The 13,078-nt window shown below is 55.8% G+C and overlaps 4 protein-coding genes across 4 annotated transcripts; all 4 read right to left on the bottom strand.

Annotated features, from left to right (window-relative positions):
- Window positions 1-234: 234 nt before the first annotated feature.
- LOC308221279 (inositol 1,4,5-trisphosphate receptor-interacting protein-like 1) lies at window positions 235-2,466 on the bottom strand (the record flags this gene model as incomplete). Its single annotated transcript, XM_080618265.1, has 3 exons — window positions 235-1,299; window positions 1,684-1,779; window positions 2,443-2,466. 3 exons carry the CDS (start codon window positions 2,464-2,466, stop codon window positions 235-237), a joined length of 1,185 nt encoding a protein of 394 aa, XP_080474391.1.
- A 1,214-nt stretch (window positions 2,467-3,680) lies between these two features.
- LOC308221280 (inositol 1,4,5-trisphosphate receptor-interacting protein-like 1) lies at window positions 3,681-5,912 on the bottom strand (the record flags this gene model as incomplete). The annotated part of the gene is made up of 3 exons (XM_080618266.1): window positions 3,681-4,745; window positions 5,130-5,225; window positions 5,889-5,912. 3 exons carry the CDS (start codon window positions 5,910-5,912, stop codon window positions 3,681-3,683), a joined length of 1,185 nt encoding a protein of 394 aa, XP_080474392.1.
- Window positions 5,913-7,126: 1,214 nt separating this feature from the next.
- Window positions 7,127-9,358, bottom strand: LOC308221281 (inositol 1,4,5-trisphosphate receptor-interacting protein-like 1; the record flags this gene model as incomplete). The annotated part of the gene is made up of 3 exons (XM_080618267.1): window positions 7,127-8,191; window positions 8,576-8,671; window positions 9,335-9,358. The coding sequence occupies 3 exons, from the start codon at window positions 9,356-9,358 to the stop codon at window positions 7,127-7,129; spliced, it is 1,185 nt and encodes a 394-aa protein (XP_080474393.1).
- Window positions 9,359-10,572: 1,214 nt separating this feature from the next.
- On the bottom strand, window positions 10,573-12,804 carry LOC308221282 (inositol 1,4,5-trisphosphate receptor-interacting protein-like 1; the record flags this gene model as incomplete). The annotated part of the gene is made up of 3 exons (XM_080618268.1): window positions 10,573-11,637; window positions 12,022-12,117; window positions 12,781-12,804. The coding sequence occupies 3 exons, from the start codon at window positions 12,802-12,804 to the stop codon at window positions 10,573-10,575; spliced, it is 1,185 nt and encodes a 394-aa protein (XP_080474394.1).
- Between the last annotated feature and the right edge of the window lie 274 nt (window positions 12,805-13,078).

Consider the following 13,078-nt stretch of genomic DNA (forward strand, 5'->3'; position numbering starts at 1 on the left):
GGCCGCTACTGCTGAACCCAGGACACCAGCACAGGTATAACCTGCTGCTGCGCTGGGGAGAACGTCAAGGGGAGAATGCTGCCACTCTTCTGAAGAAGAGGCCTGCTGCGCAGTTTTCCTTGTGCTTCCTGTGTCCTCTTTCTGCCTCTCCCCTCTTTTTCCCTCGGGTACAAGTTTGTCATCTGCTGTCGGCTGTGCAGCCTGCAAACAGAGCTCTGTGCATGAAGACCACTTTCAGTGGCCGTAGGTCAGCATCCTTGTGAGGCAATCTTGCATGTCCATGAACTCCCTCATTGCCTCAGCTTGGGCATCTGGATCCTGTGCCAGGTGCTGGAAGAGGTTGAATGGCTGGGCTCTTTGCAAGGCTGGGGGCAAGGCGATCTCCTGAGGAATCTTCTCATTCCCAAAGAAGAAGTGGTCGAGGCGTTTCTCCTCCACGCAGCGGCACAGGTACCGCATGATGTCATCCAGCCGCAGCAGGAAACGTGTCCTGTGCCAGCCTGACAGGGGCGTGGTGTTGAGGAGGTGCATCACCACTGTCTTCAAGGTATAGCTGGAAAAGCCTGTGCCCACCAGAATGCGGGCGCAGAGCTGCAGGCATCTGAGGTGGAAGCTGCCATCTGGGGCCTGCCTGGCTGTCAGCTCGAAGAACTTTGCCTCTGCCACAGCGCAGCTCAATGTCCAGGTTGTGCTTGGGGTGAAGATAGCCTCACTAGCCTGGCTGCTCATGAAGATGTCCGAGTCGCCTTGCTGCACGCCCAACGTCATTTCAATGGTGATTTCCTCCTCTGCTGTTGCCACCTTGAATTTGCAGGAGCGGCTGCAGGCCAGCATCGTTAAACGCCACCGGTGTGAATGAGGCAAAACCACCCAGCATGCTTTCACCAGCTGATGAAACCTGCGAACTGTTTTCCCCACATCTAGATAGCAGCCGGTGCAGAGGCTGTGCAGGAGGCTGGGGCCCTGATTCCTTCTCAGCGCCTCTTCGTCATGGTGGAGGAAGCACAGCGTGCCCCCCCCCAGCTGCTCTGTCGCGCACGTACACTCCAGCTGCACGCGGATGCGGAAGTTCCGCTCTGGCGTCTCCCCCGGATTGCAGAGCTCCGGGAGAAAGGCGTGGCCAGACGGGGGGGCCAGGGGCACAAGCAGTGAGTAGATGATGTCTTCTTCATAGGGACTCCAGCCTTCGTGTGCGCAGCCTATGCCAAAGCATGGTCGCAGCACTGGGAAGGAGCCATCTGACGAGACTTGTTCCGCAACAAGGATGAAAGTATTCACAAGGTCCGTCACAAATTCACACTTTGTGAACAGGTTCTGATTAGGCCATTGTATGTGCTCCTCAAAATGCCTTGCCAGGGCATTTGCATATTCACTGACTTCTTCCTCTTCGTTCTGCTCCTCCTGCTCTTCCTCTTCTCCACTGCTGCTGCTGGAGCTGTCCTCCACTGCTGCTGCCCTCCTCATGGCTCTTTTCCTGAGGCACCAGCAGAGCCCAAGAATCAGGAGGAGCAGGATGCCAGCGATCGCCCAGAACTGCCAGTGCTGCAAGGCAGCAAAGAGCAGGGCTCTCCAGGCCACAGGATTCTGCTCCTTGCTCCTCAGCTCCTGGCTCTTCTGCTCCAGCTCCTGGCTCTTCTGCTCCAGCTCCTGGCTCTTCTGCTCCAGCTCCTGCAGCAGCCAAGCCATCTCCCGGCTCAGCTGCTCGGCACGGTGCTGCATGCGGTCACGTGTGTCTTCATCCAGCTCATCACCGACGACACGCACGTTCAGGACGAGCTGCTGCAGAACCCAGAGTAAGAGCTTTGTGACAGCCATGGCCTGCAGAAGAGAGAAAGAATTCAGTGGGGCTGGGATGGGAGGGAGGGAGGGAAGGAGGAAGGGAGTTGGTGGCGGGGGGAGCGGATGCGGGAGCCGCAGGGAGCTAGGGATGGGCAGGAGAGGGAATGAGGCAGCTGCGAGGCAGCAAGGCCTGCGCCCAGGCCCGGTGGCAGCGGCAGCGTGCCCTGCCCAAGGAGCTCGCAGCCAGGGTTTCGATGCAGGCTGAGCATCCAGCCCCGGGGACCCACGTTTCTGCCCCGGCCCTTGTCCAGCCCAGCCTCCCCCCTGCGTGCAAACTCACTGCTGCCCCAGGCCGTACTGGGGCGGTGCTGCCTGCTGGCACCCTCATATCCATCCCTCATTGTGACTCATCCCCTCTGATGTCACAGGCGCTGGGGGCGCATCACAGGCCCTCCTGCCCGACAGCCCCAGCCTTCGCCCCCAGCCCAGTTCAGCGACTCACAGCTGCCCTGGTGCTCTGGTTACAGCTTGGCACCAGTCAACCTTGTTCAGACAAGCTTGCATGGTGCTGTGTTTTGTAATAAATGTATTCTGCCTGCCAGTGGAACTCTCATCATCATAGAATATCCCGAGTTAGAAGATGTCTGAGTAGCCTAGCTGTACGCCAAACATCATCTCAACGAGCATGGTTCTCCGAGAGACATCTGTGGTCTGCACTTTGCAAGAGCAGCTGGAGGGCAGCCCATTTATGCTGCAGCAGTGTAACAGAGGCACCAGCATCCTTCTGTGGCCTTTTCTAGACGCTCTTTGCCACGCGTGTAGTGATGCACAGGGTTGTTGTGACTGAAGTGCAGGACCTGGCACTGATCCCTGTTGAATCTCATATCGCTGGCCTTGACCTGGCGATCCTACCTGTCCGTATTCCTCTGCAGAGCCTTCTGATCCGCCATCAATAATGCAGTTGGTGTCCTCTGCAAACTAGCCAAGGCTGCAGCTGATCCCCTCGTCCAGCTCATTGATAATGATGTTAACAGAACTGGCCCCAACACTGAGCCTTTAGGAACACCACTTTTCACAAGCTGCCAACTAGAGTTTTCAAGAGGCTGTGGCTTTCTTGTTCCACTGGACTTTTGAAAGCTTAGGATAAAAAGAGCTCTGTCCTCTCTCTGGTTAGCGCAGAGATAGGAACAGAGTGGCAGGCAATTCTGTAAAACAAGCCCATTGTCTTGGAGCAAAGACTACCCAAGGAGTCTTGCAAGCCCTACTGAAGTACAACTGCTGGGTCTTTGACCTGCACCTGCAGGTAAAATCAGAATACATCAGGCATATGGACACTAATCCTGGCCTAAACAATCCAGAAGAGGGGCAGACTGACTGGTTTTTGGGAAAAGAGAAGGGTAATTAGAGCAAAGGGTGTTTGGAAATTTAGCTTAAGAGGGAAAAGTAAATTGTCGTGCACGTAGTTGGTCTTCTGCCAGTTTGTACACTGAGATATTTTCTCTCTCGTTGCAATAGCACAGATTTGTGTTTCATTAATAAATGAGCTTTATTCTCAAGAAGGGTCCTGTTGTGAGGGAAGGTGTTTAAACGATTTTTGGTTTAGACGTTGCTAGATGCATTACAGTCAGAGACCCTAGTGCAAACAGGATCCTAAGAAGGAGAAAAATGGCCGCTACTGCTGAACCCAGGACACCAGCACAGGTATAACCTGCTGCTGCGCTGGGGAGAACGTCAAGGGGAGAATGCTGCCACTCTTCTGAAGAAGAGGCCTGCTGCGCAGTTTTCCTTGTGCTTGCTGTGTCCTCTTTCTGCCTCTCCCCTCTTTTTCCCTCGGGTACAAGTTTGTCATCTGCTGTCGGCTGTGCAGCCTGCAAACAGAGCTCTGTGCATGAAGACCACTTTCAGTGGCCGTAGGTCAGCATCCTTGTGAGGCAATCTTGCATGTCCATGAACTCCCTCATTGCCTCAGCTTGGGCATCTGGATCCTGCGCCAGGTGCTGGAAGAGGTTGAATGGCTGGGCTCTTTGCAAGGCTGGGGGCAAGGCGATCTCCTGAGGAATCTTCTCATTCCCAAAGAAGAAGTGGTCGAGGCGTTTCTCCTCCACGCAGCGGCACAGGTACCGCATGATGTCATCCAGCCGCAGCAGGAAACGTGTCCTGTGCCAGCCTGACAGGGGCGTGGTGTTGAGGAGGTGCATCACCACTGTCTTCAAGGTATAGCTGGAAAAGCCTGTGCCCACCAGAATGCGGGCGCAGAGCTGCAGGCATCTGAGGTGGAAGCTGCCATCTGGGGCCTGCCTGGCTGTCAGCTCGAAGAACTTTGCCTCTGCCACAGCGCAGCTCAATGTCCAGGTTGTGCTTGGGGTGAAGATAGCCTCACTAGCCTGGCTGCTCATGAAGATGTCCGAGTTGCCTTGCTGCACGCCCAACGTAATTTCAATGGTGATTTCCTCCTCTGCTGTTGCCACCTTGAATTTGCAGGAGCGGCTGCAGGCCAGCATCGTTAAACGCCACCGGTGTGAATGAGGCAAAACCACCCAGCATGCTTTCACCAGCTGATGAAACCTGCGAACTGTTTTCCCCACATCTAGATAGCAGCCGGTGCAGAGGCTGTGCAGGAGGCTGGGGCCCTGATTCCTTCTCAGCGCCTCTTCGTCATGGTGGAGGAAGCACAGCGTGCCCCCCCCCAGCTGCTCTGTCGCGCACGTACACTCCAGCTGCACGCGGATGCGGAAGTTCCGCTCTGGCGTCTCCCCCGGATTGCAGAGCTCCGGGAGAAAGGCGTGGCCAGACGGGGGGGCCAGGGGCACAAGCAGTGAGTAGATGATGTCTTCTTCATAGGGACTCCAGCCTTCGTGTGCGCAGCCTATGCCAAAGCATGGTCGCAGCACTGGGAAGGAGCCATCTGACGAGACTTGTTCCGCAACAAGGATGAAAGTATTCACAAGGTCCGTCACAAATTCACACTTTGTGAACAGGTTCTGATTAGGCCATTGTATGTGCTCCTCAAAATGCCTTGCCAGGGCATTTGCATATTCACTGACTTCTTCCTCTTCGTTCTGCTCCTCCTGCTCTTCCTCTTCTCCACTGCTGCTGCTGGAGCTGTCCTCCACTGCTGCTGCCCTCCTCATGGCTCTTTTCCTGAGGCACCAGCAGAGCCCAAGAATCAGGAGGAGCAGGATGCCAGCGATCGCCCAGAACTGCCAGTGCTGCAAGGCAGCAAAGAGCAGGGCTCTCCAGGCCACAGGATTCTGCTCCTTGCTCCTCAGCTCCTGGCTCTTCTGCTCCAGCTCCTGGCTCTTCTGCTCCAGCTCCTGGCTCTTCTGCTCCAGCTCCTGCAGCAGCCAAGCCATCTCCCGGCTCAGCTGCTCGGCACGGTGCTGCATGCGGTCACGTGTGTCTTCATCCAGCTCATCACCGACGACACGCACGTTCAGGACGAGCTGCTGCAGAACCCAGAGTAAGAGCTTTGTGACAGCCATGGCCTGCAGAAGAGAGAAAGAATTCAGTGGGGCTGGGATGGGAGGGAGGGAGGGAAGGAGGAAGGGAGTTGGTGGCGGGGGGAGCGGATGCGGGAGCCGCAGGGAGCTAGGGATGGGCAGGAGAGGGAATGAGGCAGCTGCGAGGCAGCAAGGCCTGCGCCCAGGCCCGGTGGCAGCGGCAGCGTGCCCTGCCCAAGGAGCTCGCAGCCAGGGTTTCGATGCAGGCTGAGCATCCAGCCCCGGGGACCCACGTTTCTGCCCCGGCCCTTGTCCAGCCCAGCCTCCCCCCTGCGTGCAAACTCACTGCTGCCCCAGGCCGTACTGGGGCGGTGCTGCCTGCTGGCACCCTCATATCCATCCCCCATTGTGACTCATCCCCTCTGATGTCACAGGCGCTGGGGGCGCATCACAGGCCCTCCTGCCCGACAGCCCCAGCCTTCGCCCCCAGCCCAGTTCAGCGACTCACAGCTGCCCTGGTGCTCTGGTTACAGCTTGGCACCAGTCAACCTTGTTCAGACAAGCTTGCATGGTGCTGTGTTTTGTAATAAATGTATTCTGCCTGCCAGTGGAACTCTCATCATCATAGAATATCCCGAGTTAGAAGATGTCTGAGTAGCCTAGCTGTACGCCAAACATCATCTCAACGAGCATGGTTCTCCGAGAGACATCTGTGGTCTGCACTTTGCAAGAGCAGCTGGAGGGCAGCCCATTTATGCTGCAGCAGTGTAACAGAGGCACCAGCATCCTTCTGTGGCCTTTTCTAGACGCTCTTTGCCACGCGTGTAGTGATGCACGGGGTTGTTGTGACTGAAGTGCAGGACCTGGCACTGATCCCTGTTGAATCTCATATCGCTGGCCTTGACCTGGCGATCCTACCTGTCCGTATTCCTCTGCAGAGCCTTCTGATCCGCCATCAATAATGCAGTTGGTGTCCTCTGCAAACTAGCCAAGGCTGCAGCTGATCCCCTCGTCCAGCTCATTGATAATGATGTTAACAGAACTGGCCCCAACACTGAGCCTTTAGGAACACCACTTTTCACAAGCTGCCAACTAGAGTTTTCAAGAGGCTGTGGCTTTCTTGTTCCACTGGACTTTTGAAAGCTTAGGATAAAAAGAGCTCTGTCCTCTCTCTGGTTAGCGCAGAGATAGGAACAGAGTGGCAGGCAATTCTGTAAAACAAGCCCATTGTCTTGGAGCAAAGACTACCCAAGGAGTCTTGCAAGCCCTACTGAAGTACAACTGCTGGGTCTTTGACCTGCACCTGCAGGTAAAATCAGAATACATCAGGCATATGGACACTAATCCTGGCCTAAACAATCCAGAAGAGGGGCAGACTGACTGGTTTTTGGGAAAAGAGAAGGGTAATTAGAGCAAAGGGTGTTTGGAAATTTAGCTTAAGAGGGAAAAGTAAATTGTCGTGCACGTAGTTGGTCTTCTGCCAGTTTGTACACTGAGATATTTTCTCTCTCGTTGCAATAGCACAGATTTGTGTTTCATTAATAAATGAGCTTTATTCTCAAGAAGGGTCCTGTTGTGAGGGAAGGTGTTTAAACGGTTTTTGGTTTAGACGTTGCTAGATGCATTACAGTCAGAGACCCTAGTGCAAACAGGATCCTAAGAAGGAGAAAAATGGCCGCTACTGCTGAACCCAGGACACCAGCACAGGTATAACCTGCTGCTGCGCTGGGGAGAACGTCAAGGGGAGAATGCTGCCACTCTTCTGAAGAAGAGGCCTGCTGCGCAGTTTTCCTTGTGCTTGCTGTGTCCTCTTTCTGCCTCTCCCCTCTTTTTCCCTCGGGTACAAGTTTGTCATCTGCTGTCGGCTGTGCAGCCTGCAAACAGAGCTCTGTGCATGAAGACCACTTTCAGTGGCCGTAGGTCAGCATCCTTGTGAGGCAATCTTGCATGTCCATGAACTCCCTCATTGCCTCAGCTTGGGCATCTGGATCCTGCGCCAGGTGCTGGAAGAGGTTGAATGGCTGGGCTCTTTGCAAGGCTGGGGGCAAGGCGATCTCCTGAGGAATCTTCTCATTCCCAAAGAAGAAGTGGTCGAGGCGTTTCTCCTCCACGCAGCGGCACAGGTACCGCATGATGTCATCCAGCCGCAGCAGGAAACGTGTCCTGTGCCAGCCTGACAGGGGCGTGGTGTTGAGGAGGTGCATCACCACTGTCTTCAAGGTATAGCTGGAAAAGCCTGTGCCCACCAGAATGCGGGCGCAGAGCTGCAGGCATCTGAGGTGGAAGCTGCCATCTGGGGCCTGCCTGGCTGTCAGCTCGAAGAACTTTGCCTCTGCCACAGCGCAGCTCAATGTCCAGGTTGTGCTTGGGGTGAAGATAGCCTCACTAGCCTGGCTGCTCATGAAGATGTCCGAGTCGCCTTGCTGCACGCCCAACGTAATTTCAATGGTGATTTCCTCCTCTGCTGTTGCCACCTTGAATTTGCAGGAGCGGCTGCAGGCCAGCATCGTTAAACGCCACCGGTGTGAATGAGGCAAAACCACCCAGCATGCTTTCACCAGCTGATGAAACCTGCGAACTGTTTTCCCCACATCTAGATAGCAGCCGGTGCAGAGGCTGTGCAGGAGGCTGAGGCCCTGATTCCTTCTCAGCGCCTCTTCGTCATGGTGGAGGAAGCACAGCGTGCCCCCCCCCAGCTGCTCTGTCGCGCACGTACACTCCAGCTGCACGCGGATGCGGAAGTTCCGCTCTGGCGTCTCCCCCGGATTGCAGAGCTCCGGGAGAAAGGCGTGGCCAGACGGGGGGGCCAGGGGCACAAGCAGTGAGTAGATGATGTCTTCTTCATAGGGACTCCAGCCTTCGTGTGCGCAGCCTATGCCAAAGCATGGTCGCAGCACTGGGAAGGAGCCATCTGACGAGACTTGTTCCGCAACAAGGATGAAAGTATTCACAAGGTCCGTCACAAATTCACACTTTGTGAACAGGTTCTGATTAGGCCATTGTATGTGCTCCTCAAAATGCCTTGCCAGGGCATTTGCATATTCACTGACTTCTTCCTCTTCGTTCTGCTCCTCCTGCTCTTCCTCTTCTCCACTGCTGCTGCTGGAGCTGTCCTCCACTGCTGCTGCCCTCCTCATGGCTCTTTTCCTGAGGCACCAGCAGAGCCCAAGAATCAGGAGGAGCAGGATGCCAGCGATCGCCCAGAACTGCCAGTGCTGCAAGGCAGCAAAGAGCAGGGCTCTCCAGGCCACAGGATTCTGCTCCTTGCTCCTCAGCTCCTGGCTCTTCTGCTCCAGCTCCTGGCTCTTCTGCTCCAGCTCCTGGCTCTTCTGCTCCAGCTCCTGCAGCAGCCAAGCCATCTCCCGGCTCAGCTGCTCGGCACGGTGCTGCATGCGGTCACGTGTGTCTTCATCCAGCTCATCACCGACGACACGCACGTTCAGGATGAGCTGCTGCAGAACCCAGAGTAAGAGCTTTGTGACAGCCATGGCCTGCAGAAGAGAGAAAGAATTCAGTGGGGCTGGGATGGGAGGGAGGGAGGGAAGGAGGAAGGGAGTTGGTGGCGGGGGGAGCGGATGCGGGAGCCGCAGGGAGCTAGGGATGGGCAGGAGAGGGAATGAGGCAGCTGCGAGGCAGCAAGGCCTGCGCCCAGGCCCGGTGGCAGCGGCAGCGTGCCCTGCCCAAGGAGCTCGCAGCCAGGGTTTCGATGCAGGCTGAGCATCCAGCCCCGGGGACCCACGTTTCTGCCCCGGCCCTTGTCCAGCCCAGCCTCCCCCCTGCGTGCAAACTCACTGCTGCCCCAGGCCGTACTGGGGCGGTGCTGCCTGCTGGCACCCTCATATCCATCCCTCATTGTGACTCATCCCCTCTGATGTCACAGGCGCTGGGGGCGCATCACAGGCCCTCCTGCCCGACAGCCCCAGCCTTCGCCCCCAGCCCAGTTCAGCGACTCACAGCTGCCCTGGTGCTCTGGTTACAGCTTGGCACCAGTCAACCTTGTTCAGACAAGCTTGCATGGTGCTGTGTTTTGTAATAAATGTATTCTGCCTGCCAGTGGAACTCTCATCATCATAGAATATCCCGAGTTAGAAGATGTCTGAGTAGCCTAGCTGTACGCCAAACATCATCTCAACGAGCATGGTTCTCCGAGAGACATCTGTGGTCTGCACTTTGCAAGAGCAGCTGGAGGGCAGCCCATTTATGCTGCAGCAGTGTAACAGAGGCACCAGCATCCTTCTGTGGCCTTTTCTAGACGCTCTTTGCCACGCGTGTAGTGATGCACGGGGTTGTTGTGACTGAAGTGCAGGACCTGGCACTGATCCCTGTTGAATCTCATATCGCTGGCCTTGACCTGGCGATCCTACCTGTCCGTATTCCTCTGCAGAGCCTTCTGATCCGCCATCAATAATGCAGTTGGTGTCCTCTGCAAACTAGCCAAGGCTGCAGCTGATCCCCTCGTCCAGCTCATTGATAATGATGTTAACAGAACTGGCCCCAACACTGAGCCTTTAGGAACACCACTTTTCACAAGCTGCCAACTAGAGTTTTCAAGAGGCTGTGGCTTTCTTGTTCCACTGGACTTTTGAAAGCTTAGGATAAAAAGAGCTCTGTCCTCTCTCTGGTTAGCGCAGAGATAGGAACAGAGTGGCAGGCAATTCTGTAAAACAAGCCCATTGTCTTGGAGCAAAGACTACCCAAGGAGTCTTGCAAGCCCTACTGAAGTACAACTGCTGGGTCTTTGACCTGCACCTGCAGGTAAAATCAGAATACATCAGGCATATGGACACTAATCCTGGCCTAAACAATCCAGAAGAGGGGCAGACTGACTGGTTTTTGGGAAAAGAGAAGGGTAATTAGAGCAAAGGGTGTTTGGAAATTTAGCTTAAGAGGGAAAAGTAAATTGTCGTGCACGTAGTTGGTCTTCTGCCAGTTTGTACACTGAGATATTTTCTCTCTCGTTGCAATAGCACAGATTTGTGTTTCATTAATAAATGAGCTTTATTCTCAAGAAGGGTCCTGTTGTGAGGGAAGGTGTTTAAACGATTTTTGGTTTAGACGTTGCTAGATGCATTACAGTCAGAGACCCTAGTGCAAACAGGATCCTAAGAAGGAGAAAAATGGCCGCTACTGCTGAACCCAGGACACCAGCACAGGTATAACCTGCTGCTGCGCTGGGGAGAACGTCAAGGGGAGAATGCTGCCACTCTTCTGAAGAAGAGGCCTGCTGCGCAGTTTTCCTTGTGCTTGCTGTGTCCTCTTTCTGCCTCTCCCCTCTTTTTCCCTCGGGTACAAGTTTGTCATCTGCTGTCGGCTGTGCAGCCTGCAAACAGAGCTCTGTGCATGAAGACCACTTTCAGTGGCCGTAGGTCAGCATCCTTGTGAGGCAATCTTGCATGTCCATGAACTCCCTCATTGCCTCAGCTTGGGCATCTGGATCCTGCGCCAGGTGCTGGAAGAGGTTGAATGGCTGGGCTCTTTGCAAGGCTGGGGGCAAGGCGATCTCCTGAGGAATCTTCTCATTCCCAAAGAAGAAGTGGTCGAGGCGTTTCTCCTCCACGCAGCGGCACAGGTACCGCATGATGTCATCCAGCCGCAGCAGGAAACGTGTCCTGTGCCAGCCTGACAGGGGCGTGGTGTTGAGGAGGTGCATCACCACTGTCTTCAAGGTATAGCTGGAAAAGCCTGTGCCCACCAGAATGCGGGCGCAGAGCTGCAGGCATCTGAGGTGGAAGCTGCCATCTGGGGCCTGCCTGGCTGTCAGCTCGAAGAACTTTGCCTCTGCCACAGCGCAGCTCAATGTCCAGGTTGTGCTTGGGGTGAAGATAGCCTCACTAGCCTGGCTGCTCATGAAGATGTCCGAGTCGCCTTGCTGCACGCCCAACGTAATTTCAATGGTGATTTCCTCCTCTGCTGTTGCCACCTTGAATTTGCAGGAGCGGCTGCAGGCCAGCATCGTTAAACGCCACCGGTGTGAATGAGGCAAAACCACCCAGCATGCTTTCACCAGCTGATGAAACCTGCGAACTGTTTTCCCCACATCTAGATAGCAGCCGGTGCAGAGGCTGTGCAGGAGGCTGAGGCCCTGATTCCTTCTCAGCGCCTCTTCGTCATGGTGGAGGAAGCACAGCGTGCCCCCCCCCAGCTGCTCTGTCGCGCACGTACACTCCAGCTGCACGCGGATGCGGAAGTTCCGCTCTGGCGTCTCCCCCGGATTGCAGAGCTCCGGGAGAAAGGCGTGGCCAGACGGGGGGGCCAGGGGCACAAGCAGTGAGTAGATGATGTCTTCTTCATAGGGACTCCAGCCTTCGTGTGCGCAGCCTATGCCAAAGCATGGTCGCAGCACTGGGAAGGAGCCATCTGACGAGACTTGTTCCGCAACAAGGATGAAAGTATTCACAAGGTCCGTCACAAATTCACACTTTGTGAACAGGTTCTGATTAGGCCATTGTATGTGCTCCTCAAAATGCCTTGCCAGGGCATTTGCATATTCACTGACTTCTTCCTCTTCGTTCTGCTCCTCCTGCTCTTCCTCTTCTCCACTGCTGCTGCTGGAGCTGTCCTCCACTGCTGCTGCCCTCCTCATGGCTCTTTTCCGGAGGCACCAGCAGAGCCCAAGAATCAGGAGGAGCAGGATGCCAGCGATCGCCCAGAACTGCCAGTGCTGCAAGGCAGCAAAGAGCAGGGCTCTCCAGGCCACAGGATTCTGCTCCTTGCTCCTCAGCTCCTGGCTCTTCTGCTCCAGCTCCTGGCTCTTCTGCTCCAGCTCCTGGCTCTTCTGCTCCAGCTCCTGCAGCAGCCAAGCCATCTCCCGGCTCAGCTGCTCGGCACGGTGCTGCATGCGGTCACGTGTGTCTTCATCCAGCTCATCACCGACGACACGCACGTTCAGGATGAGCTGCTGCAGAACCCAGAGTAAGAGCTTTGTGACAGCCATGGCCTGCAGAAGAGAGAAAGAATTCAGTGGGGCTGGGATGGGAGGGAGGGAGGGAAGGAGGAAGGGAGTTGGTGGCGGGGGGAGCGGATGCGGGAGCCGCAGGGAGCTAGGGATGGGCAGGAGAGGGAATGAGGCAGCTGCGAGGCAGCAAGGCCTGCGCCCAGGCCCGGTGGCAGCGGCAGCGTGCCCTGCCCAAGGAGCTCGCAGCCAGGGTTTCGATGCAGGCTGAGCATCCAGCCCCGGGGACCCACGTTTCTGCCCCGGCCCTTGTCCAGCCCAGCCTCCCCCCTGCGTGCAAACTCACTGCTGCCCCAGGCCGTACTGGGGCGGTGCTGCCTGCTGGCACCCTCATATCCATCCCCCATTGTGACTCATCCCCTCTGATGTCACAGGCGCTGGGGGCGCATCACAGGCCCTCCTGCCCGACAGCCCCAGCCTTCGCCCCCAGCCCGGTTCAGCGACTCACAGCTGCCCTGGTGCTCTGGTTACAGCTTGGCACCAGTCAACTTTGTTCAGACAAGCTTGCATGGTGCTGTGTTTTGTAATAAATGTATTCTGCCTGCCAGTGGAACTCTCATCATCATAGAATATCCCGAGTTAGAAGATGTCTGAGTAGCCTAGCTGTACGCCAAACATCATCTCAACGAGCATGGTTCTCCGAGAGACATCTGTGGTCTGCACTTTGCAAGAGCAGCTGGAGGGCAGCCCATTTGTGCTGCAGCAGTGTAACAGAGGCACCAGCATCCTTCTGTGGCCTTTTCTAGACGCTCTTTGCCACGCGTGTAGTGATGCACGGGGTTGTTGTGACTGAAGTGCAGGACCTGGCACTGATCCCTGTTGAATCTCATATCGCTGGCCTTGACCTGGCGATCCTACCTGTCCGTATTCCTCTGCAGAGCCTTCTGATCCGCCATCAGTAATGCAG

This window comes from Psittacula echo, assembly GCF_963264785.1.
Source record: "Psittacula echo genome assembly, chromosome: 5".
In the NCBI taxonomy this organism is placed as follows: Eukaryota; Metazoa; Chordata; class Aves; order Psittaciformes; family Psittacidae; genus Psittacula; species Psittacula echo.